At 36.4% G+C, this 25,886-nt stretch overlaps 1 protein-coding gene across 2 annotated transcripts; it reads left to right on the top strand.

Annotated features, from left to right (window-relative positions):
* The first annotated feature begins 6,276 nt into the window (after positions 1 to 6,276).
* Positions 6,277 to 24,018, top strand: LOC121367578. Of its 2 annotated transcripts, none has more exons than XR_005957393.1 (6): positions 6,277 to 7,123; positions 11,859 to 11,924; positions 13,699 to 13,905; positions 15,167 to 15,316; positions 17,263 to 17,482; positions 19,542 to 19,677. XR_005957393.1 is itself a non-coding variant. In XM_041491849.1 (6 exons), the coding sequence occupies exons 1-6, from the start codon at positions 6,576 to 6,578 to the stop codon at positions 23,766 to 23,768; spliced, it is 1,257 nt and encodes a 418-aa protein (XP_041347783.1). In that variant the 5' UTR covers positions 6,277 to 6,575; the 3' UTR covers positions 23,769 to 24,018. The 2 variants fall into 2 exon arrangements, 1 of the variants encoding a protein (XP_041347783.1); XM_041491849.1 differs by lacking the exon at positions 17,263 to 17,482 and adding an exon at positions 23,699 to 24,018 and having other exon boundaries at positions 19,542 to 19,757.
* Positions 24,019 to 25,886: the final 1,868 nt, after the last annotated feature.

The raw sequence follows: 25,886 nt of genomic DNA, 5'->3' as shown, positions 1-25,886 counted from the left end.
TTTCCTAAACACCCCTACTAGATGTGTAATGGCTATATCTATAAACCAAAGTAATAATATGAACATTATTGATTAATATTATTGAAAAGAATTAAAACATTTTTAAGAGTTTAATCTCCCTTATAACTGAAATTTGGTGTCTGTCCTGTGGTGGGTTGTTTTTGGGAAGCATCAGGTCGAACAAAAAATTACTTTGACGTACCATTAAAAGTACGTAAATTCCCAATTAACGTACATGTTTAGGCAAGTAAGAGTTGCAGATCTGAAATCTACACATAGTTTTACATAAGAATCAATGTTCAAACCTTCCTGACTCTCCGACATAGATAAATCGACCTGGCTGCCGTACTAAAATGTAATAAAATGTGTAGCAGAAGAAGAAGAGAAGAGACAGATGATATCAATTAAAGAATATCAAAAGGATCTTCCCTGAAGAAATTCAGTCTTTACCCAAACGAATGGACATTTGGTCAAATTTAATAGTGGTTGATTCCATGAATCTCTATTTAGTACCTCGTCTATAAGATGACAGCCACTCCAGAGGAGATCCTTTACCGGACAATACATCCTCCTGCACTGGTCAAAGACGACTGCCACACCCAGACTAGTGTACTAAATCAAAAACAGCACAAAACAGAGCCCATTGCAATAATTACAGCTGTAATGACATGCACTCATGAATCACTGTCAAAAAGGTGATTTTACCAGATGGAACCCATCACGAGTACTGCCACCGCTGTGCATGCTGTCAAGTCCGTCACTGCATCTACAGCGATGGAATAATAAAAACATGTTCACGTTTCTAGTTGGGGTGAGTGGTGGGTGGATAGGATGCAGTGGTTGACTTGCGCACAAGATCTCTCATCCCATACGCTCATGATCTTCGTACACCTAGCAAAACATTTTGTTTCAGTATTTTTGTCAGTACCAAGATCATTCAGCTCATAAGATTACTTTTGTGATTTGTCATTCTATTCAAATGCAAAGGCAGATACAAAATGTTATTAAAATGTGTTTCGGTGGCATGTTTTGACTGGAATATTCGTACTAAATGAAGGAGGCATGCGCAACCCACCCAAATACGCCGCCGAACAAAAAGGACTAAAAACATTAATTATTCATCAGACCCTTGTCTGCAGACTTTTTGACAGAAACTAATTTGGGGGTACGTAATAAAAACAAAACATGATTTGAAATCTTTTGAAATTGGACACTGCATTTCTTGTACTACAATAAATTTTAAACAGCAATTATCTTATAATCGTTCCAATTTTTAACAAAAAATCTATCCATTAAACGGACATTCCTGAGTTTGCTGCATTGTAAGATGTTTCCGATAAACAAAATATTTCTACGATTAAACTTACATATTAAATATATTTTCTTGTTTAGAATATCATTGTCTGTATATACAATGCGTTTCTGGTCGTCTTAATATTTGTAAGAAGCCCAGACTGTATTTCGTCTTCAAATAATTTCGTACGTACGAAAAAATATTTTTTAGGAAAAAAATAAGAAAATTATAACCTAGTAAAAATATTAGAACGATCAGAAACACGTTGAATATATAGCCACTAATATTTTATGCAGAAAAATATATTTGATATGTAATTACAATCGTTAAAAAGTCTCTTTTAGTCGATAACATCTTAAAAATTGCAACAAACTCAGGAATGCCCCTTTAATTTCCAAGATTTTAAGGTACATAATTGTACCTTCTGGCAGAAACACTTGTCTGATATCCTAACGTGTATTCGCTTGAAGATCAACTTATGTGGCGTAATGGTTAATAGCTATGGACTATATTAAGCTCAATCGGAAAATGTAAGATAACTACACCAAGTTCTTTCTTACTAAAAACAACCACTTACCCCTTTAGCCCTATACGTATCAGACAGGCGGGCCAGATCATTGTATTGTGCCTTTGATAGAGTGCTTGAACACATATTTGATATGAGTAATAAAATGTATCTCGTTAATCATTAACCAGACAGTGGCAGATCCAGAAAATCCACTTGGGAAGGGGGGGGGGGGGGGGGGGGGGGGGGGGGGGGGGGGGGGGGGGGGCAATGACATGAGGCAAAATGCCAAGAGAACATTGGGGGAGGTTTGGAGGGGGATCGTAAAAAAAATGAAAATTAATATATAATAAAATATATAACTCGCAAATTTAGTAGGGAGGCAGGCCGATTTTAACGAAAATGTCCGTATCTGAATAACAACGTTTATTTATATTAGCATTACTGCCGAACAGCTAATAAAGAGAGTTGCATACGAATCATTATGCAGGCTACAGCTAGGATTCCATTAAAGCGTTTGCAGTATGCGTTCACGTTAAGTTTTTTTTTTCAAACTACGATTCCATTAATGTGTTTGCGTCGCGTTTGCAGTATGCGTTCGAAATATAAAAATAACCCTGACAATCCTGTTTCAATAATATCCACTGGCAGTAGGGCATTCTGTCTTTACCGCCGCTGGAACACGACAGGAAAGATGGCACCCAGTGCATCAAAGATACAAAGATATTTACATGAACAGGATTACTTGCATCCCTGTATGAGGGCAATGTAGCATCATAAAGATGATCATGTTGCCTCACAAGTACAGTTTCGGTGACAGAAAATTGTTTTGTTCCTCGAGGTATTTTGCCAAAACCAAAACACTTGTAGGAAACAGGGGACCCCTGTGCGTGCTGTAACCTCACCGTGGTGCAGGGGTGTAACATTCTCTTTGAGAATGGCCAATACAGCACAAATCCCCTTGTTTTCTTCGAGATAGGCCTACAATTGAAATTTTGAGTAAAAGTCAGTATCTATCTGTGATATTTGTATTTTTGCACAGTTCTTTACACTGTTTTTATTTAAATCTTGAATTTTTATATTGATATTGATCATCACTTTATTTGTTTGCATTACCATAGTTTGACACCCAATAGCCGATGTATTTTTCGTGCTGGGGTGTTGTTAAACATTCATTCATTCATTCATTCGAAACGGGGGGAATACACAGGAAATACCTCTTCCTGACGTCACTTCCTCCGTCCGTTTTAATGCATTTGCGTTCTCAATCGCTACATGGACCGATTGAAAAGTAACGCAATCGCATAACGCAAACGCAACGCTACCGCAAACGCATTAATGGAAACAATCATACATATTTAAACCTGTTCAAATTTTAAAGCATACTGCAAACGCATTAATGGAATCGTAGCTTGCCTCATTTTCCCCGAATATCACTATCGTATTTTTCCCCCTGAAATAGCTGCGATGTGCTTGAACCTCAAATGGATATGGATACATTAGCATACATGCTGATGCGCGGTCAGTCTACGATCTATCCCCGTCGGTGGGCCCATTGAGCTATTTTTCGTTCCAACCAGTTCACCACGATTCGTGTACCAAAAGCCGTGGTATATGCTATCCTGTATGTGAGATGGTGTATATAAAAGATTTCTTGTTACTTATGCAACTATAATCGGAACTCCTCGTACATTTCTACGAAATATAATCTCCGACACAATGCGTCACCATTTTGGACGGAACTTTTTCAGTCACATGATCAAAACATGGCCATGGAATATAATTGCTCATTCTGTGCTTCAGACAACTACATAAAACAACAAATGCATCGAAGAGAATACGCGAGAATGATATAATACAACAGATAACAGACACATTAGGCTTTAAACCTACTGACAGTTACAGAATATGTGACAGATGTGTAAATAAAATTATTAAATTCCAAAATACATTTATTACAATTTCTTCAATTTTAACTAGAATTAAATATGTTGAAGTAACCTTTTTCAGAAGTTTCTAAGACAGATTGAAAATACAAATCCATCACGAAACAATTTTTTAGTCGTCATATCTTTATCTTTACTCATGAACCACGGTTAAACCTATATTACAGTTAATGTGTGCAGTTGGCGAGCATGTTCCATAGAAATAGTGACAAGTCAGCTTTTTAAACAATCCAGCGCTTTCACATTTAAGAACAATTTCATCAAAACATCAGTCTGTTTAATCAGCTGTTTCTTGGTACAGATTGCCATTAGGTTCAGCTCCTCCAAAGAACCAAGTGGGGCTTTTTTTAATAGTTTATTGTGATACTGGACATTTAAAATACTAAACCATAGAACTCTTAAATGTTATAATTAAAATATTGCATTACACATGTGCTTGCATGCACCCACCCACTGTCCATGTTTAGCAACATTAAAAAAAATATCTTAAAGGTCCAATATCAGAGTTAAATTAAAATATTATGCTATTTTCACATGTGATTGTAATAAATAACTACAATTTACTCGATCCCACACATAATATTTGCTTATGTAACTCCAGAATAATAATTTTATAATAAATAAAAAATGTTGTGTCAAAAGATGTTCCATATTTGATCGAACTACATTATGTTACGAACTTCGTCCTAACCGCGTCACCAAATACATGAAAATTTTGTGTATTCCTACAACTTGTGTCCGAGCCTACATCTAGCGTAGCGGAATGTGACGAGGTGTTCCGATTGATGTAACTAATGGAAAAATATAGGGTTTCCTCTCCAAGTGTTGATATCAGAATTACCAAATATTTGAAATACAATAGCTGATGACTAATAAATCAATGTGCTCTAGTAGTGTCGTTAAATAAAAAACAAACTTTAGAATAAACAAATTAACAGCCTAAAAAAGCAAGGTGGGGAGGAGTTAGTAACAAAAAGAATCAGAACACATTTATTAGTTGATTTAAGAACCCTTTTTTATTTTTAATGAATAAATAAAGCCTACAAATAATGCATTATAAAGTATATAGAGAATATACATGTACTACATAAATGGTATCTAACAATTTGTTTCATGGTGTCTAATAAACACGAGTTACTTTAATTTTAGTTATTAATCTTTTTATATACATCCTGAAAAATCAGGTTTACAAACAAAATGTCTTTTTCATCTTAATATGTTTACGGTAACAAGATTTTAGGTACAGATTATAGTCCTTTTGCGTCTCGACCCGTAACAATTTGATCTGCTACTTTGTTACAAAGTGGTGATATGACTTTAATAGGGCCGTTTCAAAACACAGTTTGGCAACATCAAGACTACCTCCCTCTAAAATAATAATTATAAAAAAAAAACGTTTATCAATACCCACTCCCACCCCCGCTTTCCCTGTCATTATGACGTAATTTGACCGATATTACTGAATTTTCAGTTTATATTTCTGTTTATTTGATTTGGTGATAACCAGTTAATTAATCATGTGTTAAAAAGAACAAAATATCATTGACCGGCCGCATCAAACAATTTTTTTTGTTGTTGAAAAAGTTACGCAAGTCTTGACAAACACCATCTCCCTCCCCCATAACATTCGTAATGGACCCTTTACTTGATAAGGTTACTTTTGTTTACAAAAATGGATTCGACCAGGTGGTTTATTTTTCACATGCACTGACTGCAAAAAGTTAAATATTATTTCCGTACAGGTATATAGTATTCGCGTTGTTGTCATTACCTTAACAGAAATTAGGGCATCTCTTAAATATTACCCCCCTCCCCCCAAAAAACAAAAACAAAGGTCTCACTACACAGATCACTTCTGGATGAGAGTTCATTGACTATAGTTCCTAATTGTGACACAAGTTATGGTTCACTTATTCACTTCTAAAAAATGGTGAAGCATTAAAATAATATGTATGTTTAATGGTAAGCCTTCTGGCTATATTTCGCTCATGTTATTTTGTAATATTGTGCATGGACCTTTTGGGACATGGGTGTATAGCGCAAGAGACCGCCAGAGTGAATCGGTTAATGAACCACCTGTTCGGACCGGTACTACAGCCAGATGCGTAGCTATAGCAAAACACTAAGACGAAAATGCTCTCAATTTTGGAGTGAAAATAAATGCTTATATAGTATATGTTCGCAATGGTGTATGTTGTTAGTGCCAACGAGAACGCGTTCTATTGGCAATCTTTATTTGAAGTTGTGCAATTTAACATGGATTTCAATGGCAGATGACATCTGTGTAGTGAGACCAAAACAACAAACACCCCACACACTTTGTGGTTATTGTCGTAAATATGATAATTTGTCATAAATCTATTAAGGTCAATTTAATAAATATTACCATGTGTCTTCAGATTATAAATCTATTTTGTTCAGTAAGGTAATGTTTAAATAAACTACAGTTCCAGACGATTAAAGCTATTTTACAACAATTAGTATTTGTTTATGTTAAAGAACAGATAACTCTAATGTAATGATCAAAGTAGAGAAGACTGGCTTTCTTTTTTGTTGTTATTTGTTATATTTTATGCGTTTGAGGAATTGTTTTACAACTAAAAGCCGAGACTTTGTAGTTTAGAACAGTTTCGTTTTTAATGTGTTAAGCTATACATAAGTTATTATTGGAGAAAGTGGATCTACTCTAACGTTTAATATAATTAAAAGACGTGCCATGCATGCACACACAACTTTTGGACTTCACTCTTGAGCGATCTTGTTCATATTGCTTGCATGCAAATTTAATCATATTTATTATTGAGAATGCAGTATCTATTTTCTTTTTGATATGGTTTTATCAAACGTTGTACCAAAAGTCACCACAAATAATACATGTTACAATTTTGTTGGTCAAGACGGGATGACAAATTCAGGTCATGGCATGTACACAAACAATAATTACATTAGTGTACCAGAAGAGAATTATTCTCTGACACCACAGACACTCTCAGCATCAATAACTTCATCATTTCCATGTCTGAATGCAGTGCCAGTAAACCGATTCACTTTCGCCACTCCTACACAGACCAGTCTTGGACGATACGTTGCTCAGCCATATTCAGTGACATCTGTGCCATCAACACAAATCGCAAATATTGTAGCAAGGACTGTTCCGGGTCTTGGCGCTACTTGGCAGCATTCTCTACCAAACACAGCACATCCAAGGTTGCAGATGGATGTTACATGGCAGAACTGTGTACCGCACATGTCACACACACAGATTGGAATGGATTCTGTTGCAGCACCACAGCTGTCGGTTCCTCAGGATATGCCTTGGATGCAAGATACACCACCATCGAACAAAGATGTTTCAGTTTTCTCGGCAGTGCCTATATTGTAAGTCAGTGTTCTTGGTGCTCTATTTGAGATGGGCGGCCCAACAAGCTATTGCATTTTGCCTCATATCATAGTATAATTATTTAACTTTGGTCAGAACTCATTCATTCAAACCTTTAAAACTGATGTTTGGTATTGGGGCATTTCATGGTATTTGGTCCCGAACTATGAAAATAAAAAACATTATATTTACATGGAAACTTTATATCATATGAAAGTAAACAAGGGTACTGAATATGTAAAATTTAGACATACACTATACCAGGGAGACATTTTAAGGAATTTTTTGGACAAAACATTAAAAAAAATTGTGATGGATGTGACATTTATTTTTTTCCAATATCTTTATTAAAAATCAACAATGAAGAAAATCTTTACTATAGACCAATGCTCGACCTTAGCGGTTGCCCGAGATGTTTTGGCTACCAATTTCTCACTCGGATTACCAGTTGTCTAACCCCGGTAGTCCGCCAGGCTGCTAAAACTTTGTGGCATGTCCAGTCACTCCACAATCAACAAGATGTTTAATTCATCGGTGTCAGATATTCCACCTTTCATGTGCGCGATCTCTGCTGCCAGGACTTGCTGTAACTGTTAACTGTTCCCCATGTCTGACCCACAGGTGGCAATTGTGCAATACGAGTTGGGTGAAGTAAAGGAGTATATTGGCCAGTGTTATTATTTTTTTTTTAAATAACGCACTAATACAAATACTTTGATGTACTTCAATGGCCAGATATTCAGGGTTCGTACAGGTCATGGAAATCCTGGAAAGTCATAGAATTTTTATTTCGGTTATGGTTTGACTATTCGCAGTCATTTATGACAATCAACAACACGGCCCATTGTTTTGATGCCTACTTATAACTAACATCTGGTAAGATCAAGACTATTCGCCGCCAGCTGAAGTCTAAACTAAACCGGAATGGGACGTAGTCCAGTGTTAAAGCACTTGCTTGATGCACAGTCAGTTTGGTTGGTATCAATCTCTGTCGGTGGACCCATTGGGCTATTTCTCGTTCCAGCCTGTGCACAACTGGTATATGAAAGTGTAGTATGTGCTGTCCTTTCTGTGGGATGGTGCATATATAAAAAATCCCTTGCTACTAATGGAAAAGTGTAGCGGGTTTCCTCTCTAAGACTGTATGTCAAAATTACCATGTTTGACATCCAACAGCCGATGATTAATAATCAATGTGCTCTAGTTGTGTCGTTAAACAAAACAAACAAACTTCTAAACTAAACCATAACTCAATCGTGGTTTATTTCCTTCTAGGCTACCTATGCAAATTGTCAGATTATTGTTTATAAAATTAATATCTATAATTATGTTGAAGAAATGTATAAATTGAAAAATATTTTCAATGTTAAAAGTATTAATCTCTCTCTATTGTCATCAATAAAAAACCACTATTGTTGTGGAATAAAGGCAAGTTTTGTTAAGACTTCACAATGACACCTATCAAAGATAGTTACAGTATTAAAATATGTGACATTGATCTTTAGAATCATGTGATTAGCAGACCGTTCTACAATCAAAACGGTTTCTATGATTTTCTAAGCCTTCTTTACGAAATTAGGCCTAAAACATAAAATAATAATAATTAAAATAAAAACTATTGTGAGTTTCTGGAATCATACCAAACAAGTTACTATAGTTAAAATAGGTTGGTTTTTTGGTGGTGGTGGTTAGATTTTTTGGTTCATACCATATTTACCCCATTAAGTCATTTCAGGCCATCCTTAAGAGGGCAAGCCCTGGGTGTACAAAACATTTTGCTAATCATCTATTTAAACATAACAAATGGCAAAACCACAGCTTTTGTTTAATAAAATAACAATTATTACATAAAATGTATTCGCCAGATTAAAATAAAATTTGCCAATTATGGGGTTCTAGAATTTTTATAAAATTTACTAGCCATGATTAAATATTCACTAGCCCTACTTTACTTTAAATTGATACAATTTTACTAAATAATAGTAATAATCAGAAATGTCAAGTAAAGAGGGAAATAGAGCTTAAAACCCTAACATTGGAGGTTGGGGTGGGGGCAGGATATTCATATTTACAAAACAGACTTAACTGCAACAGTTGTCAATTTTGTTTTTTACTAGCTGTTGGGCATGGCAATAGTAGATATTTACTAGCCCAACATTGAATATCACTAGCCATGGGAATGGGGATACCATAATCTAGAAACTGTGGCCAGTTGTTTTTAAAATTTGCAGTTGGCAAATTTGGTGAGTGCCAGATTTAGCCCTGATTAAAAAAAAAAAAAAATTCAGTAGTTGATTGGCAAAATGTTTTGTACACCCAGGGCTTGCCCCAGTTTCTGTCTATTTCTGACCAGTATTTACAAATGTGGGTATGTAGACCTGTAGGTAGGTAGGGATTTATTATTATTATATTTTTTTGCTCCATACATATTTTGGCAATATTAAAACAAATGATTTACCTATAATGTCACATATCAGACACTTCACTCTACTTATCTGCTATTTAATGTTATATTGGCAATACCTCCAGATCCTGTTTAATGATTTAAGCAAAACACTTTATTGTTCATTAAGGCATTTAAGAGCTATAATGTAGCTTTCACAAGTGTATAGTTCACAGTATATTGCTCATGATTAAAAAAAACCCACCCTAAAACAACATGTTTAAATTAAACTAAATTTATGATTTTGCTTTTATCTCTCTTTTTAAAATGTTTTATTAAAGTTATGAGGCATTTTTACTGAGGGCTACTAGATTTTATAACCTGCTAGCCCTATGGGCTATCCCTGAAATAATTTAGACATTGACACATTCATAGCCTTGTAACTTGTGCATGAAATTTTTGGTCAAGAATTATGTAATTAGTTAATTGATTTTTTTAACTAATTACAAATGTCATGTCTGTCACGATTTTTATAACTAATTTGAAATGTCACGTTTTTGATAATAAAAGTAAATTTTTCGCTAATAGTTATAAAGTTAAAAACAAAACCTTATGTATTTTCCTACTTCTTTATCTGTTTTAAAGAACTGAATTTAATTTTGAAAAATTTCAATAAGAATATAAATTTGCCAAGAATTTGATTGATTAAACATATACACATTCATACTTGTGCAAAGCATTTTTAGTAATGAATTATGATTAGTTAATTGATTTTTATAACAAAATTGATAATAAAAGTTTAGTTTTATTTAAAAGGTATAAAGTTAGAAACATAACCTCGTGTATTTTCCTACTTCTTTATCTGTTTTAAAAGATTGTGAATTTAATTTTGAAGAATTTCTTGTGAAATTGATAAAAATTTGAAAATAATTTTTGTGATGGACATGCCATGTTTTTCATTGATTAAACATATGTATTGTTTTTAGTCACATTGTTCATTGCAAAAGTGGATGTTTTCATAAGTTTAGAATTTTTAATTTCAGTGTGCGTGACTACAGAAAAAATGTGATTTCTGCTCATTTTAATTATAGTACAACGTTTTCCGAAAATTAGGTCTGAATAATAAATTTCAGTCAGACTTTGCCTTTACACTGTAGGAGATATTCTACTGGAATAATATATAGTTATGATTTGTTGTACATCATAAAGTTTAATCAGATGTCATCATTATGTTTTTTATCATGAACAGGCAAAACGTAGACCAGTGGTAAGGCTCTTGCTCGATGTGCGGTCAGTGTGGGATCGATCCCCGTTGGATGGGCCCAGCCAGTGCACCACGACTGGTATATCATTAGCCGTGGTATTTACTACCCTGTCTGTCGGATGGTGCATATAAAAGATCCCTTACTGCTAAAAAGAGTAGCTCATGAAGTGGTGACAGTGGGTTTCCTCTCTCAATATCTGTGTGGTCCTTAACCATATGTCTGACGCCATATAACCGTAAATAAAATGTGTTGAGTGCATCAATAAAAAAAATAAAAAAAATTCTTTCTTTGTATCAAGATTTCTATCATTTTATGAGATAACTTTGAATCTTGACAAAATGTCACGTCCGTCAGGTCACATCGGATCCGTCACAGTACTTTTATTGATTATTAAATTATATCAACTGTTTATTTATTTTCTCTGCATGTCATTGTAAAACAACATAGTGACCTAACAAAATAATTATTGGGATATAAAATAGAAGATATAGAAGAGCAGAGTTCATAGGTTGAACTTGCACAAACATTTCTTGCATCCAAATGATGTACAAAACTTCTTTTTTTCCTTGGGTGAAGTATACATCTCTAACAGATTCTATTCATACAAAATGTAAAACAAAATGTACAGAAGTTTCCATGAAAACAGTTTTATGGTGTCAAAATGTCACGTCCATCACAAAAATTTACCATGAAATGCCCCTTTTCTCCGTACTGGTTAGATTTCTGATTAATTGCTGAATAATTATTTTCATAAAGTACATAGATCTCAGACAATGCTTGATTCAGATATAAACCATACTTGACTATCCTAGTCCAACAAAAATATTGTGATAATATAGTGACATCATGTCATTTTGAGCACAATAATACAGTATCTAGTTGAAATCAAATTACATGAATTTTTTTTCCAGCTGAACAAAAACTTTATGATGTCCAACAAGTCACATCTCACCATGCAATAGCAAGCACGACAGTATTCAATGCTCTCTTTAAGTAAGGGACAGTTTCAACTTTCACCCAGTATTAAAATGTACTACATGTAGCACTGTATGGTAACTATTTGATTGTTGTATCTTATACTTACAGGCATCCACAGCTATGTTATAAGCGGGGCCCAAAGCGACAACTTGGCATACCTGATGCAGACAATGGGTAAGGTTTGTTTGAAGTCAAAGAAGTACGGATTGTGTTATTACTGACCAGTATATCTTGTATTACTGTTAGATCAGGTAATTAATATACAGTTGAAATCGGTTTTGCATCACTTTTCTGGCACCGTTAATTGTTTAGGAACAATCATGCAATGTTCAGCATACAACCAGCACATAGTATTATAGGACTATACTTATATATAGTATTATAGAACTATACTTATAGAACGTTCATATTATCTGGAAATATTACCATTCTTGTCCTGGATGGAGGAGCTGTCGAGAGCTAACACCTGTGCCCATGACAGGTGTGTGCTACAACAGCGTGTGCACGTTAAATTCTATGACGTGACCTGCAAATATTTCTGTTTTGTTCATATAACAAAAACAATTTCCATAAACTACCATTAATATTATAATAACAAAGTATTTATTTCATTCTTTTGTTTTATGCCTGATACAAAATAATTTTTACATACTTTTTGTTTACTGATATTTAATTGACATATATAAAACTTGCTGAAAACTCATAAAGGCAAACTCATAACAAATGTAGAAATGAAACAATATATACTGATCTATTATAAGTTATTATTTGAGAGGGGTGTAGCTTAGTAATACAACCTTCCTGTGAGGTTTAATCATTTGTTAGGCTAGTGGGGTACTCATACTGTCATAGCCAGATGACATCACCACTGATATTATAGATTAACATATTTCTCTGACGGTTTCAAAATGTATGTTATTTAGGGGTGTAACGATATACTTGAATATTTGGTGAACCGAACAGTGATCTGTATTGTAGTTGCATTTGTATTTGCCACTTATACATATACAGTGTATGTAATGCTGACTGTACAATTCATATTTTTAATTCATATTAACCAAAATACAATATCAATTCGATTGTTTGATAATGCCCAGACCTGTTTTATATTAGATGAAGCACATAGACCAATCCTTTTTTATTCAATGCATTGGACCAGTTGGTACTCTGCATGTACCCGGTAGGTCAAAGTTCAAATAACATTAGATAGCGCAGTTAATACTACCAGTCTTGGCATTGCCTTGATTTCGCTTCTGTGAAAAAACCTGTAGGACGTCTCATAATCTTGTTCAACCAGCCTTATGAGTTACGTTCCTAACGTCAGAGTCGTGGGTGAGTGTATTTTGTTTGTGTATCCAATGTAACTTCAATATACAGGCATTTAAATAGCTGATTAAAACAAAATAAAACTAAAATTCAAATAATTGAGGATGAATTTTTCAACAAAACCTTTTCACTTTTGTATTCATGGATGTGAATACATGTTTGTCTTCATCACCTCATATTCATGATATGTATTGTATATGCCACTATATGTATTCGTTACACACAGTGCCTAATGATATTTGTATTATTATAATTCAAATAACATACATTCTGAAACAGTAGACTTATAATGAACTCTTTACATTTGTAGAGGACTCAATATATTGGGATGAGTGAGAACCATGTGTATAGGTTGGTAATTATTACCGAGTCCTCATTATATTATCACGACTGGTATATCAAAGGCCATGGTATGTACTACCCTGTCTTTGGGATGATGCATATAAAAGATCCCTTGCTGCTAATTGAAAAGAGTAGCCCATGAAGTGGCGACAGCGGGTTTCCTCTCTCAATATCTGTGTGTCCTTAACCATATGTCTGACGCCATATAACCGTAAATACAATGTGTTGAGAGTGTCGTTAAATAAAACATTTCTTTCTTTCTTTTTTCATTATATTACAGATGCTCCCCCTCCAAACAATTCATCACTGAAGAAATGATGGCAGCTAGAATGAAAGACCTTTCACTAGACTGTGCAACATGTACTGGTCCCAGCCCGACTCGTAAAACCCCCGTATCTCCCAGTACAGCGATCACCTCCGACTGCCAGCATGTTCGTACACCGAGGCCAGTGTCTCAGTGGCAGAGAATGAAAGAAATTGAAGAAAGGTTTTTGTGTGCAAAATTTTATCACTTGTCTAGAGCTACAATTTGCTGAATGTTTTTGGAAGTTGTAATTTTATTCATATGGAGGTATTGATATTGCATTCTCTGTCCAAACAAATGCATGCACACGCACAATGTTTATGAAACAGGTGCATGTGCAAGGGGAGGTTTTCATGGGGTGGGATCTGCCTGCCACCCCCACTACCCAACTCGAGTAAAAAAACAAATTTGATATAGTTTATGGGGGAGCAGGAGTTGACCCCACCCCATAAACTTAGCTCGCCAGACTAGACCTCCCTCCCACTAAAATTCCTGCATACTTGCCTGTTAACTGGGTCTGTAATTTACAACCTGCCCCCTTCACCCGGTCTCATACATGTGTAGTTCTATGTTAATAGCCTCAGTAACGAAAAATGGCCGATATACTTGTAAATGTCCAGACAGTTTTAATTTTAGCATATTGACCAAAAGTTAATTGTATTTTTTAGTTTTAGTAATAGACACATTACATTTATTTTTTGACAATCCTTAGTAATCTCTGGGTTGTGTTTAATAGTGTGTAATACTGTCTTCTTTAGATAAAAAAAACAGTATTGTCAACTAAAAAACCCCTCAGTATTGTCAACTAAAAAACCCCTCAGTATTGTCAACTAAAAAACCCCTCAGTATTGTCAACTAAAACAGTCTTGGCATTTATCCATGTTAAGTGTTTGAACGTCATTGTATTCATAACTCGGTTAGGTGATCATAAGTAGCTTATCATATTTACCCCTACCACCAATCTGAATAAAATAACTGTTATGTTAAATCACAATGTAGGTGAATGATCCTTTGGAAAAAAATGTGCAATGAATTTAAATTTGAAAATGTAATTGTAATTAGCTTATCTATTACTATGCTCTTAAAGTAAAAAACCCTCCAATCAGATATGTGTAGTGTTACTTCTTCACAGAATGTCTTCAACAAATAATAGAATATATATATATATATAGAATTAATATACTGTAAACATTCTGTAGAAATTTGGACCGTTGATCATTGTGCATATATATTAGTGGCCATGTTTGTTCTGTTCTGCATTTGGGGTAAATTATGTATAAAAAATCCCTTCCTACGGCAGCAGTAGATTTCTTCTCCTCCAAAAACTTGACCCCAACATTTAGTAGATGATTCAGTTTTTCATAAAGCTACATGTATGTAATGTGCATGATAATAATGCCCAGCAGTTCGATGGGCTGTGTGTTATTTTCTGTGTGTTTTTGAGGTTGGAAGATGAAGAAGACGAAGAGATTGTCACCACATTGAACAGCACAAGCAAAACAAAGCCACGGTTACATTTGCTGACACATGATATCAGCGCTAAGGATTTGCTGTCCACAAACCCACTACTGCCGAAGAAAATCATTGATGACCTGTAAGCATACATTGTTCCCTTTTGTGTTAAAATATTTTAAACTTTTAGGCAGCTTACTATAATGGTAAAATTAAGTTAAACTTATATATATATATATATATACAGAGACATCTTATAATGTGATTTTTATTCAGTGAAACCCCTCTAAAATGTCTGGAGTTTTATACTAATATTTAAAAGGAACTGGAAAATGCTGGTATTAAACATAATCTGTCATCTTGAACATCAGGTATCACTGGTATGTAATGGCCAAGCTCAGTAACCCTTACATGGATTGTATAATAGGCCAATCACAATTAATCCATACAAGTCTGTGTGATCATTACAGACTTCTGTATTCAGTACTTCCATTATATGCAAAGGCCATGGTATGTGCTGACCTGTCTATGGGAAAGTGCATATAAAAGATCCCTTGCTGCTAATGGAAAAAGGTAGCTGGTTTCCTCCAAAACTATTTGTCACAAAATTACTAATTAGAAATGTTTGATAAATAAATCAATGTGCCATTAAACAGAACAAATTTTAACTTTTCTTGTTATGTAAGAAAATGACAGCACTGTTGTTAAACCTTCAGGTGAGAATTTTTTAAATGCATTTACAATGTATTTGTGTTGTCTTAACCACAAACTTTGTTACAGTAATAATGTTTGTTGATGACATTCTCTGAAGAAGCCGGACTAATTTTTCATCAAGCCGAGTACTAGGTTTGTGTAATTATAATTACATCATAAAAGTGTGAACCTCGTTATATTCTTCGTACAGAGATGGAACCTCATATGATTAAAGAACTTAGGCAGATAGTGGGTGTGAAAAATATGATATGATATAACCCTGTCGGTGGGCCCATTGGGCTACTTCTCATTCCAGCCAGTTCACCACGACTGGTATATCAAAGGCCGTGGTATGTACTATCTGTTATCCTGTCTGTGGGGCGGTGCATACAAAAGATTCCTTGCTACTAATGGAAAAAAGTATCAGGTTTCCTCTAAAAGAGTAAATGTCAAAATTACCAAATGTTTGACATCCAATAGCAGATGATTAATAAATCAGTGTGCTCTAGTGGTGTCGTTAAACAAAAATGAACTTTAAGTAAAGTTTTTTTTAATAATATAATTATCTACAGTGAGTACATGTAACATACCTGCATGGAATAAACTAAATTCATATTTTAAAAGAATCATTTAATATATTTTTCGTCATTATAATTTAGTTATAAGTGGTAGTATCAAAAATGCATAATGGTCACAATTATATTTATATGTTAATTGATTAAAATGTTAACGACATGCCCCCCCAAAATTACAACTAAATAATTTTACTTGCTAGGGAGTAATTGTATTAGGAAATCTGAAGGTGACGAGGGATGGAACGTAGCCCAGTGGTAAAGCGCTCGCTTGATGCACGGTCAGTTTGGGATCGATCCCCGTCAGTGGGCTCATTGGGCTATTTCTCGCCCAGCTAGTGCACCAGAACTGGTACATCAAAGGTCGTGGTATGTGCTATCCTGTCTATGGGATGGTGCATATAAAAGATCCCTTACTGCTAATCGATGAGCAGCCTATGAAGTGGCGACAGCGGATTTCCTCCCTCAATATCTGTGTGGTCCTTAACCATATGTCCGACGCCATATAACCGTAAATAAAAAGTGTTGAGTGCGTTGATAAATAAAACATTTCCCGAAGGTGACAGACAGGTTAAATGCATAAAATCACAGTTAACGTAAATATGTACATTATTAACACTTTTAATTCTTTAAGGATGAACTTCTTGGGTCCGTACTTATAAAACTTAGTCTAGACTCAAATCTTGAATGACAATATACACATGCAATTTGCAGGTGTTGCCATGACATTAGAGACTTTGCAGGTTGTTAAAAGACTTGAATTTATAAGCATGGTTCCTGGTCTGTTGATAGATGTATTATAAATATGACAGACATTTTTCAGGCTTCGTTCAGGTTACCAGGAAGTTACTACATATCAAGCAAGTTGAGAGCGGTACTTTGTTCTCCACTAAATGTTTTGAACAAAAAACATCATGTTCAAAATTTTGATAAACTGTATGCTGTTCAAGTTACAGTACACACACTTGCCAATACAACAAGAACAGTGATAATGAATGATTCAGCATGTTTTTGAAGGAATAATAATGGGAATTGTAAACGTGGTAAATATAATTATCGTAACCTATAGGTTAGCATGCATGTAATTTGTGGCAACCTGTGCATGGGTTACCAAGCACTATTCCAGGGCTCACCCTGTCTGTTGCCAAATTAACCAATTGCTAATTTTTATACAATGTGGCTACAACATTTAGGCTTCGCCTAATAAAATATTCCTTAAATTAACCACACTATATACTACTCAAAAGAATTTAAGGGTCAGACGATATTTTCGACATTATTTTCTGAATGTCAGTTATATTAGCTAGACCATAATGTCACGCATGGTATTGTTCCATTTTGACGAAAGTGGGTCTAAGCACCCATAAATGAATTAAAATCTACTGTCATCTAGTTCTAATGGTGAAAACATGCTTACATTTGCACGTAAATTAGGGCGAAAGCGAAAGGTCTGCTAAGTGCCCATAACTTGCTTTTTCACAAAGCGCTTCATTTGCACGCTTTGCATGTGTATTCCATGTTCCCAGTGCTGAATTTCCGTATAACTGAAGCTTGCGTTCGTGTACGGTGCACACTCCAAATTCGACAATGGTACGTCAACTGACTATTGAAGATCGAGGAAGGGCTGTTGCTTGGCTTCAGGATGACAATACGCAAAGAAATGTTGCTCTGAGACTTGGTGTCAGTCAGAGTGTCGTTGGCCGACTGTGGCAACGGTACCAAGCAACGAATTCTGTTCGAAATCGTCCACGTTCGGGAAGACAAATAGAGAGGACCGCTACATCACCAATATGGCTCTATGTCAACGCACAACCACTGCACGCCGATTACGTGACAATCTGCGGACTGCGACTGGAACTCGAGTGTCTGATCAAACCATATGCAATCGTCTGAGAGCCAATAATCTACGCTGCCGTCGCCAGGCTGTTCGACCACTACTCCTACCACGTCACAGAATGGCCAGACATCACTGGTGCACACTTCATCTGCGGTGGCAATGTGTTCAGTGGGGTCGAGTGATGTTCACTGATGAGTCCAGGTTTAGTCTCCAGTTCAACGACGGTCGGGTTCGTGTCTACAGACATCCTGGGGAGCGCTTCGCTGACGTTAACGTTAGACAACGTCACCGGTTCGGTGGTGGCAGCGTCATGGTGTGGGGCGGCATCTCTATCCACCACAGGAACCCCCTCTATGTGGTGGATGGCAATCTGAATGGAATCTGCTATCTGAATGAGATTATGCGGCCATTGGTTCTCCCAGGCCTTCAGCAGATTGGCGGCGGGGCAGTTCTGCAGGATGACAATGCCAGACCCCACCGCGCCAGGGTGGTAACGGACTTTCTCAGACAACAAGGTATCGCCAGGATGGATTGGCCAGCATATTTGCCTGACTTGGCCCCAATAGAGAACGCCTGGGACGAATTAGACAAGAGAGTTCGGGATAACCATGCCCCTCCGGCCAACCTTCATGATCTGGGTCAACTTCTTATGGCAGAGTGGCAGGCCATTCCCCAAGAGTTCTTCAGACATCTGATCAACAGCATGAGGCAACGATGTGTCGAGTGTATTTGCGCCAGGGGTGGATTCACACACTATTAAACAAATGTTCTAATGTGTAAAATCCATGTTTGACAACCTTCAACTTTGACAGCATGTCATGTGACCTTCTTGTATACAGTGACGTTTATTTGTGGTTTTTTGTAAATATGGAACAATAAATTAAATTTTTGGTGTAGTTTACATCATCAATCTAATACACTCTGAAACTTATTTGGTTATACATTTTTGACCCTTAAATTCTTTTGAGTAGTATATAATAATTTTCAAGGAAATTCTCTATACATCTGAAAATTGGCTGAACCAAAATTTGTTCCAGTGTGAGCCCTGCTGTGCTTATTTTGATGCTTTATTTTGAGGAAACCACTGTTTATGCCAAGTGGCAGCACAATTTAATTTTTATATTTTCAAGTTAATTACACAACAATTACTATATGTATGGGATAGATTAATTTGTAGTTAAGTGGAACAAATAAATGTAATCACAACAAAATGTGACATTGCACCTTTAATATTAAATGTTTTTTTTATTTTTTTTATCGTTCAGCATAAAACCCACTATGCAGGTTGTGCTGTGGAAACCACCAGGTTACTTGATTAAGAACACCATATCTCAAGTGGTTTCCTCCAACGACGAGAAAGCCAGTCTCTTGCCTCAGGTAGAAAGTGTCTGCAACGTTGTGTCTGAATCAGAAAGTTCTTGTGACCTCGTTTCAGATGACAATGAGATGCCACCGACAGACTTGCCAGATTTGCAACAGAGGTATGTCTGGCCCTTCCTCACGATTTTAGGGTGGGACGTAGCCCAGTGGTAAAGCGTTCACTTGATGCATGGTCGGTCTAGGATCGATCCCCGTCGGTGGACCCATTGGGCTATTTCTCGCTCTAGCCAGTGCACCATGACTGGTATATCAAAGGCTGTGGTATGTGCTATCTTGTCTATGGGATGGTGCATATAAAAGACCCCTTGCTGCTAATCGAAAAGAGTAGCCCATGAAGTGGCAACAGCCGGTTTCCTCTCTCAATATCTATGTGGTCCTTAACCATATGTCCGACGCCATATAACCGTAAATAAAAGTGTGTTGAGTGCGTCGTTAAATAAAACATTTCCTTCCTTCCTTCCTGAAGATATTATTATGGGCTTATATTTTCAGTCCGCCCTAGCTCTCGGTGTGCAGAAACACACCATTATTTTCAAAAAGACATTTATACAAAACACAAACAAGTTATTAAAGAAAACAATATTTATTAAAATATAATATTTTTGGCATATGCTTTTGGGGGCAAAATAGCAGTTTGGGTCCAAATGACTGCGGTCGTGCATGTGAGCTCATTATTCACAAAGTACAAATTTGTGTAAATGGCAGGAAAACTGCGGCTTTCCTGTTACTCAGTTTTTTAGCTCAATATTTTTCGTGCCCCCGAAACCAGGTAGCTTACTACAGCTGTGGCTGTGTATGCTGGCAGTTCATATCGGCGAGTTAACCACAACACCAGAGAAACTGCGGTTCCCTTGATATTTTGCCAATTTAGTTAACCACTATGAACTGCAGATTTTTTATACTGATTTGTTGGGGGCGCAATGGTGGAAGAAACCTGCTGCGGCTGTGTATGCTGTCAGTTCATATCGGCGAGTTAACCACAATACTGGTTTGTTGGGGGCGCAATGGTGGAACAAACCTGCTGCGGCTGTGTATGCTGTCAGTTCATATCGGCGAGTTAACCACAATACTGGTTTGTTGGGGGCGCAATGGTGGAAGAAACCTGCTGCGGCTGTGTATGCTGTCAGTTCATATCGGCGAGTTAACCACAATACTGGTTTGTTGGGGGCGCAATGGTGGAACAAACCTGCTGCGGCTGTGTATGCTGTCAGTTCATATCGGCGAGTTAACCACAATACTGGTTTGTTGGGGGCGCAATGGTGGAAGAAACCTGCTGCGGCTGTGTATGCTGTCAGTTCATATCGGCGAGTTAACCACAATACTGGTTTGTTGGGGGCACAATGGTGGAAGAAACCTGCTGCGGCTGTGTATGCTGGCAGTTCATATCGGCGAGTTAACCACAATACTGATTTGTTGGGGGTGCAATGGTGGAAGAAACCTGCTGCGGCTGGTTTGAACACCACGAACCCAACCACACTACTACTTTGTCCCTATAATATACAACTATAATATACTACTATAATATACAAGACATACATGAACAATGCTGTATCAGTTAATAACAAACTATACATGTATATAAGTTTCTAGATAAATGGTTGGTAAGAAGGGGATGGCGGTGGGTGAAAAAGGCATGTTGTAACTTGCAGTACTAAAAAACTAATACCATCAGTAGTGTCCAACATTTGCCTCTGAGGTGCAGGGATGCAGCTCTCGACCAATCAGCAATCTTGAGCTATTACCAAATATGGCGATGACCAGGAATGCAGCTACCCCTCTGGTCAGTGGTGTCCAGTGTAACTGGGATGCAGCTCTTGATCATGCAGTCAGCCAGTGACTAATATAAGCTGCTACCAATACAGCATGGCCTGGTCTGCAGGTTGCTATGGCAATTCTGTGTCTGCAGGCACACATTACATAACTATTCGCATTCTCTGTGATCTGTCTCAGAGATGTATTAAAGATTACATATACATGTGTGTGTGTGTGTGTATATATATATATATATATATATATATATATATATATATATATATATATACACACACACACATACATACATATATATATATATATATATATATATATATATACATATATATATACATATATACATACATACACACATATATGCACACGTACATAGATATAGACATGTATATAAAGCCACTACCATCTATAATTATGTAGTACCTGTATATGTACTGTTGTTACTAGCCTATAATGCATGCAGTTGCTATGTTTGTATTGTATAAACTCCACTAAGTGCTCACACTAAGCATAAATTACATGAAATTATTTAGCCAAATTAAAATAACATTCGTCAGTTGGGTTTAAAATTTGCAGTTGGCATAATTTGGTTAGTGGCAGACCTAGCCACTTTAAAAACAGCTGACAAATTCTATTTTAATTTGGAGAAATAGTTGATAGTTAGATAATTATAGGCCAAAACCAACTGTTGGATATAATAGATATGGTGAAATGTTTTGCTTACCCAGAACTAGTGTTGGAATATCAATTACTGATTGAGTTGTATGTTTTATATTTCCCCAGGCCCCATTGTTAAGATCGTTTATGGTTCAGTAATATTGAATTTTATTTTATTGAGATATTTTATGTTTGTTTTAGTGTTAAGAATCAGTAGTAATTTCATCGGTTATTATCAGTTGGCACAAATCGAACAACTTTCGATTACACAATCGGTTAGAATTATATGACCAAAGGATTTCAGTTATATGGATCAAATACCTATTGTTGTGTTCACCGGAATCGAGACACTATTGGTGTGTTTGATCATGATACAAATGGCTAATTTCACCTTTAATATCTATGTAATATCTTTTTTTTTAATGTACCAAACCCAACATATTGACATCAATTCCATCATCTAAACAGCAGGGCTAAAAATTTGTGTGAATCTCCGAATCCGATTCGCACCAGGATTCGTGCAAACATAAAACATCCGAATCTATTTGGATTCGCGTGAAATATTTCCACAAATTTATTAAATTGAATAAAAAAATAAAAATAAAATAAAAAATAGTTTGGTTATCAAGCTTCAGTTTAAACTGGCTTCAAAAACGTAGCATATATTCAAATCCATGCATGATCGAAACATAGAGGTTTATCGAGAATAGTCTGGCCTGGAGCCAAGCTGTGGTTGGTCCATTTCTATGAACCAAATTGCCAACGAAGAGAACCGAAAGGAACATGTTTCTTCATTTCTTACATAATAACAAGAGACAGTAGTGTGCCAAATTTAGTAATACATCAAACATTTCGCTGATGACCTTGAATTACCTGCTTTTTTAAATCAATAAATCTTTTTGTCTGTAGCGGAAATGTACTTCAGTAATATCCATACAAACATTGAACAAATGTGCAAAATACATCAGCAAAGGTATCTCATGCACTGTTTAGGAATATGCAATCTTTGAAAAGTAACGTGGGCTGCGTTCAGCCAGACCGAGCGGAAAAACATCCGCTTGACTGGTTTATGCGCTTTACAGTAAACCAAATGGCCACATTGGGAACCAATCAATTAGTTCGAGAATGTTAGCCAAATGTTTGCTGGCTGAACTTGGGGTTGGTAAGACACCTAAAAAAAACCGACTGTAAAGAAAAAAGGAACCAACAACTAAAAGACCTGTTAGTAAACAAGCATTTTTTTTTTTTTTTTTTTTTTGCTTTAAACTTGGATACACTGTTACTGACAAATTGGTTATTCTTTCTAGTAAATAGTAAGGGTTGTTTTATATACACTAATCCATATACAGTTAGTAGCATATGACAAATAATTCAATATACTAAAACTGTTGATAAAGTTCTTCTGAAAATGTTTAGAATATATGGACTGCTTCCATGGGAATCTACATGGATTCCGAATTTTTAGCCCTGTAAACAGGAGAAACAGTAAATAATTTTTCTGCGCAATTTTGGATTTTTATTATCCATCAATACATTGGTGAGTTAAAACCAATACATTTTCGGTTATAATCGGTCACTGGAACCTCACTACTTTGTTTGTTTAATCTGTTTGCAGGCTTGTGATGCCAGGTTTGCCAGATGAGAACAACTCATCTTTTCAGACTGAAGAGGACATGGACCTTTGACCTTTGACCAGAACATTTATCTGTGGCACATCCCAAGGAAATATTTTATTTATAGAATCATATCTCATTCTGTAAAACTGAGACTTGAGCGTTGGCCATTCTGCCTCCTGTGTGACCAGTCTGCGATGAAGAAGATGGTGAGAATGAACCGTGGTGTGAGTGGAATGTGTGTGTGTAAAATCATAAAGGTGGATCACCAATACATGTACATACTCCAACATGTTCACATCAATAAAATACGGAGCAATAAGCAAATGTATTGTTTTCTTTTAGCTTACTGTCGGTGTATAAAAGTACTAATGAATGTAAAAAGATGCAACACTCCATCTTGCAAAAACCTAATATGAAATGGGATGTAGCTTACTGGTACAGAGTAGTGTATTGGGTTATAAATCTGGGTTTTTTTCCTTTATCCCAGGCAGTGCCTCACGATTAGTATGTCTAAGGCTGTGATATGTGCTGTCCTGTTTGTGGGATGGTGCATATAGAAGATCCCTTGCTACTAAGGTCACTTTTCGCACCCTTGTTTTGGCGTCGTAAACAGTAAATAAAACATATAAATATAAGATTTTTCAACAAAACAAACCATGCCAGTGAGAAGATGGTAATTTCAGTTTCAACCAGTCTTCCTAGGCTGGTACCAGCCTCGGTGGCGTCATGGTAGGTACTGGGTTTGGATCCCAGTCGAGGCGTGGGATTTTTAATCCCAATACTGACTCCAAACCCTGAGTGAGTGCTCTGCAAGGCTCAATGGGTAGGTGTAAACCACTTGCACCGACCAGCGATCCATAACTGGTTCAACAAAGGCCATGGTTTGTGCTATCCTGCCTGTGGGAAGCGCAAATAAAAGAATCCTTGCTGCCTGTCGTAAAAGAGTAATCTATGTGGCGACAGCAGGTTTCCAAAAAACAGTCAGAATGACCATATGTTTGACGTCCAATATAAGATAAAAAATCAATGTGCTCTAGTGGCGTTAAAAAACAACAACTTTACTTTTACTTCCTCGGCTGGTATACTGAAATGGTGTGGTACGTGTCGAGTTATTCTCTCGGTGGGAAGTGCATATGTAAAATCACATGTTGATAATCAGTGAGAGTAGACTAGTGGTAGTTTTCTCTTACTTTGGAGGGCAGGAAATAGCCCAGTGGTAGATCGCTCACTTGATGTGCAGTCGGTTTGGTATCGATCACTGTCGGTGGGCTCATTGGACTATTTCTCATTCCAGCCAGTGCACCTAGAGTGGTATATCAAAGGCTGTGCTATCCTGTCTATGGGATGATGCATATAAAAGATCCCTTGCTACAATGGAAAAATTGTAGGGGGTTCCTCTCTAGGACTGTGTCAAAATGACCATATGTTTGACATCCAATAGCCGATGATTAATAAATCATTGTCGTCTAGTGGTGTCGTTAAACAAAACAAACAGACTCTTACTTTGGAGACCCAAATGCTCTGGGTACTATTATGGTAAACACTTGATAGCTGACAATACATTCATTTTCTTTCAAGTGGGGGACAAATTTAGCCAGTCTGTCAAGTGCTCACATCGTAGGATCGAACCACCCCGGTGGATCCGTTCAACTGATTTTTTTCTTCATTCCAACCAGCACACCACACCTGATCAAAGGACGTGGTATATGCTTTCCTGTCTGGGAAAGTGCATACAAAAGATCCCTCACTACTAACAGGGACAAATGTAGTGGGTTTCCTATCCCAGACTATGCTCTTGTGGTGTCTTTAAATAAAACATTTTTTTTTTTAAGGTGAACCCATTCTGGTCTCCGCTAAAGAAAATTGATTATTTCACCTTACTTCCATTTAAAACGGATAATTTCAGCATTAAAATTATATTAATTACGAACATCTTGATCAGTTGTGGGGGGGGAAAAACTGGAATTTGTTTACTGGCACATTTTTGAAGTACAGCCATTTGGTGTCCAACATGTGGGTAATTTGAGTTTTGGTCAAAAGAGAAACTAGCTGCTGCTGCTACTACCAATAAAGCAGATATCGTTTTATAGACAAGACAAGACATGGCAGTTTTTGATGTACCAATCACGAAGCACAGGTTGGATTAGTGTGTGGGGGAATGAATGGACAGAGGGTGATCGATCAGGT

This window comes from Gigantopelta aegis, chromosome 3 (genome assembly GCF_016097555.1).
Source record: "Gigantopelta aegis isolate Gae_Host chromosome 3, Gae_host_genome, whole genome shotgun sequence".
NCBI classification, from domain to species: Eukaryota; Metazoa; Mollusca; class Gastropoda; order Neomphalida; family Peltospiridae; genus Gigantopelta; species Gigantopelta aegis.
This window is presented reverse-complemented; position numbering and strand designations above follow the sequence as displayed.

Bases quoted from the DNA above. Each gene is read 5' to 3' on its own strand.
- LOC121367578 (XM_041491849.1), top strand. From the start codon at position 6,576: ATGGTTTTATCAAACGTTGTACCAAAAGTCACCACAAATAATACATGT. The intron at 11,925-13,698 runs GTAAGGTTTGTT...ATTATATTACAG, and splicing joins ATACCTGATGCAGACAATGG to ATGCTCCCCCTCCAAACAAT. The intron at 15,317-19,541 runs GTAAGCATACAT...TTTATCGTTCAG, and splicing joins AAGAAAATCATTGATGACCT to CATAAAACCCACTATGCAGG.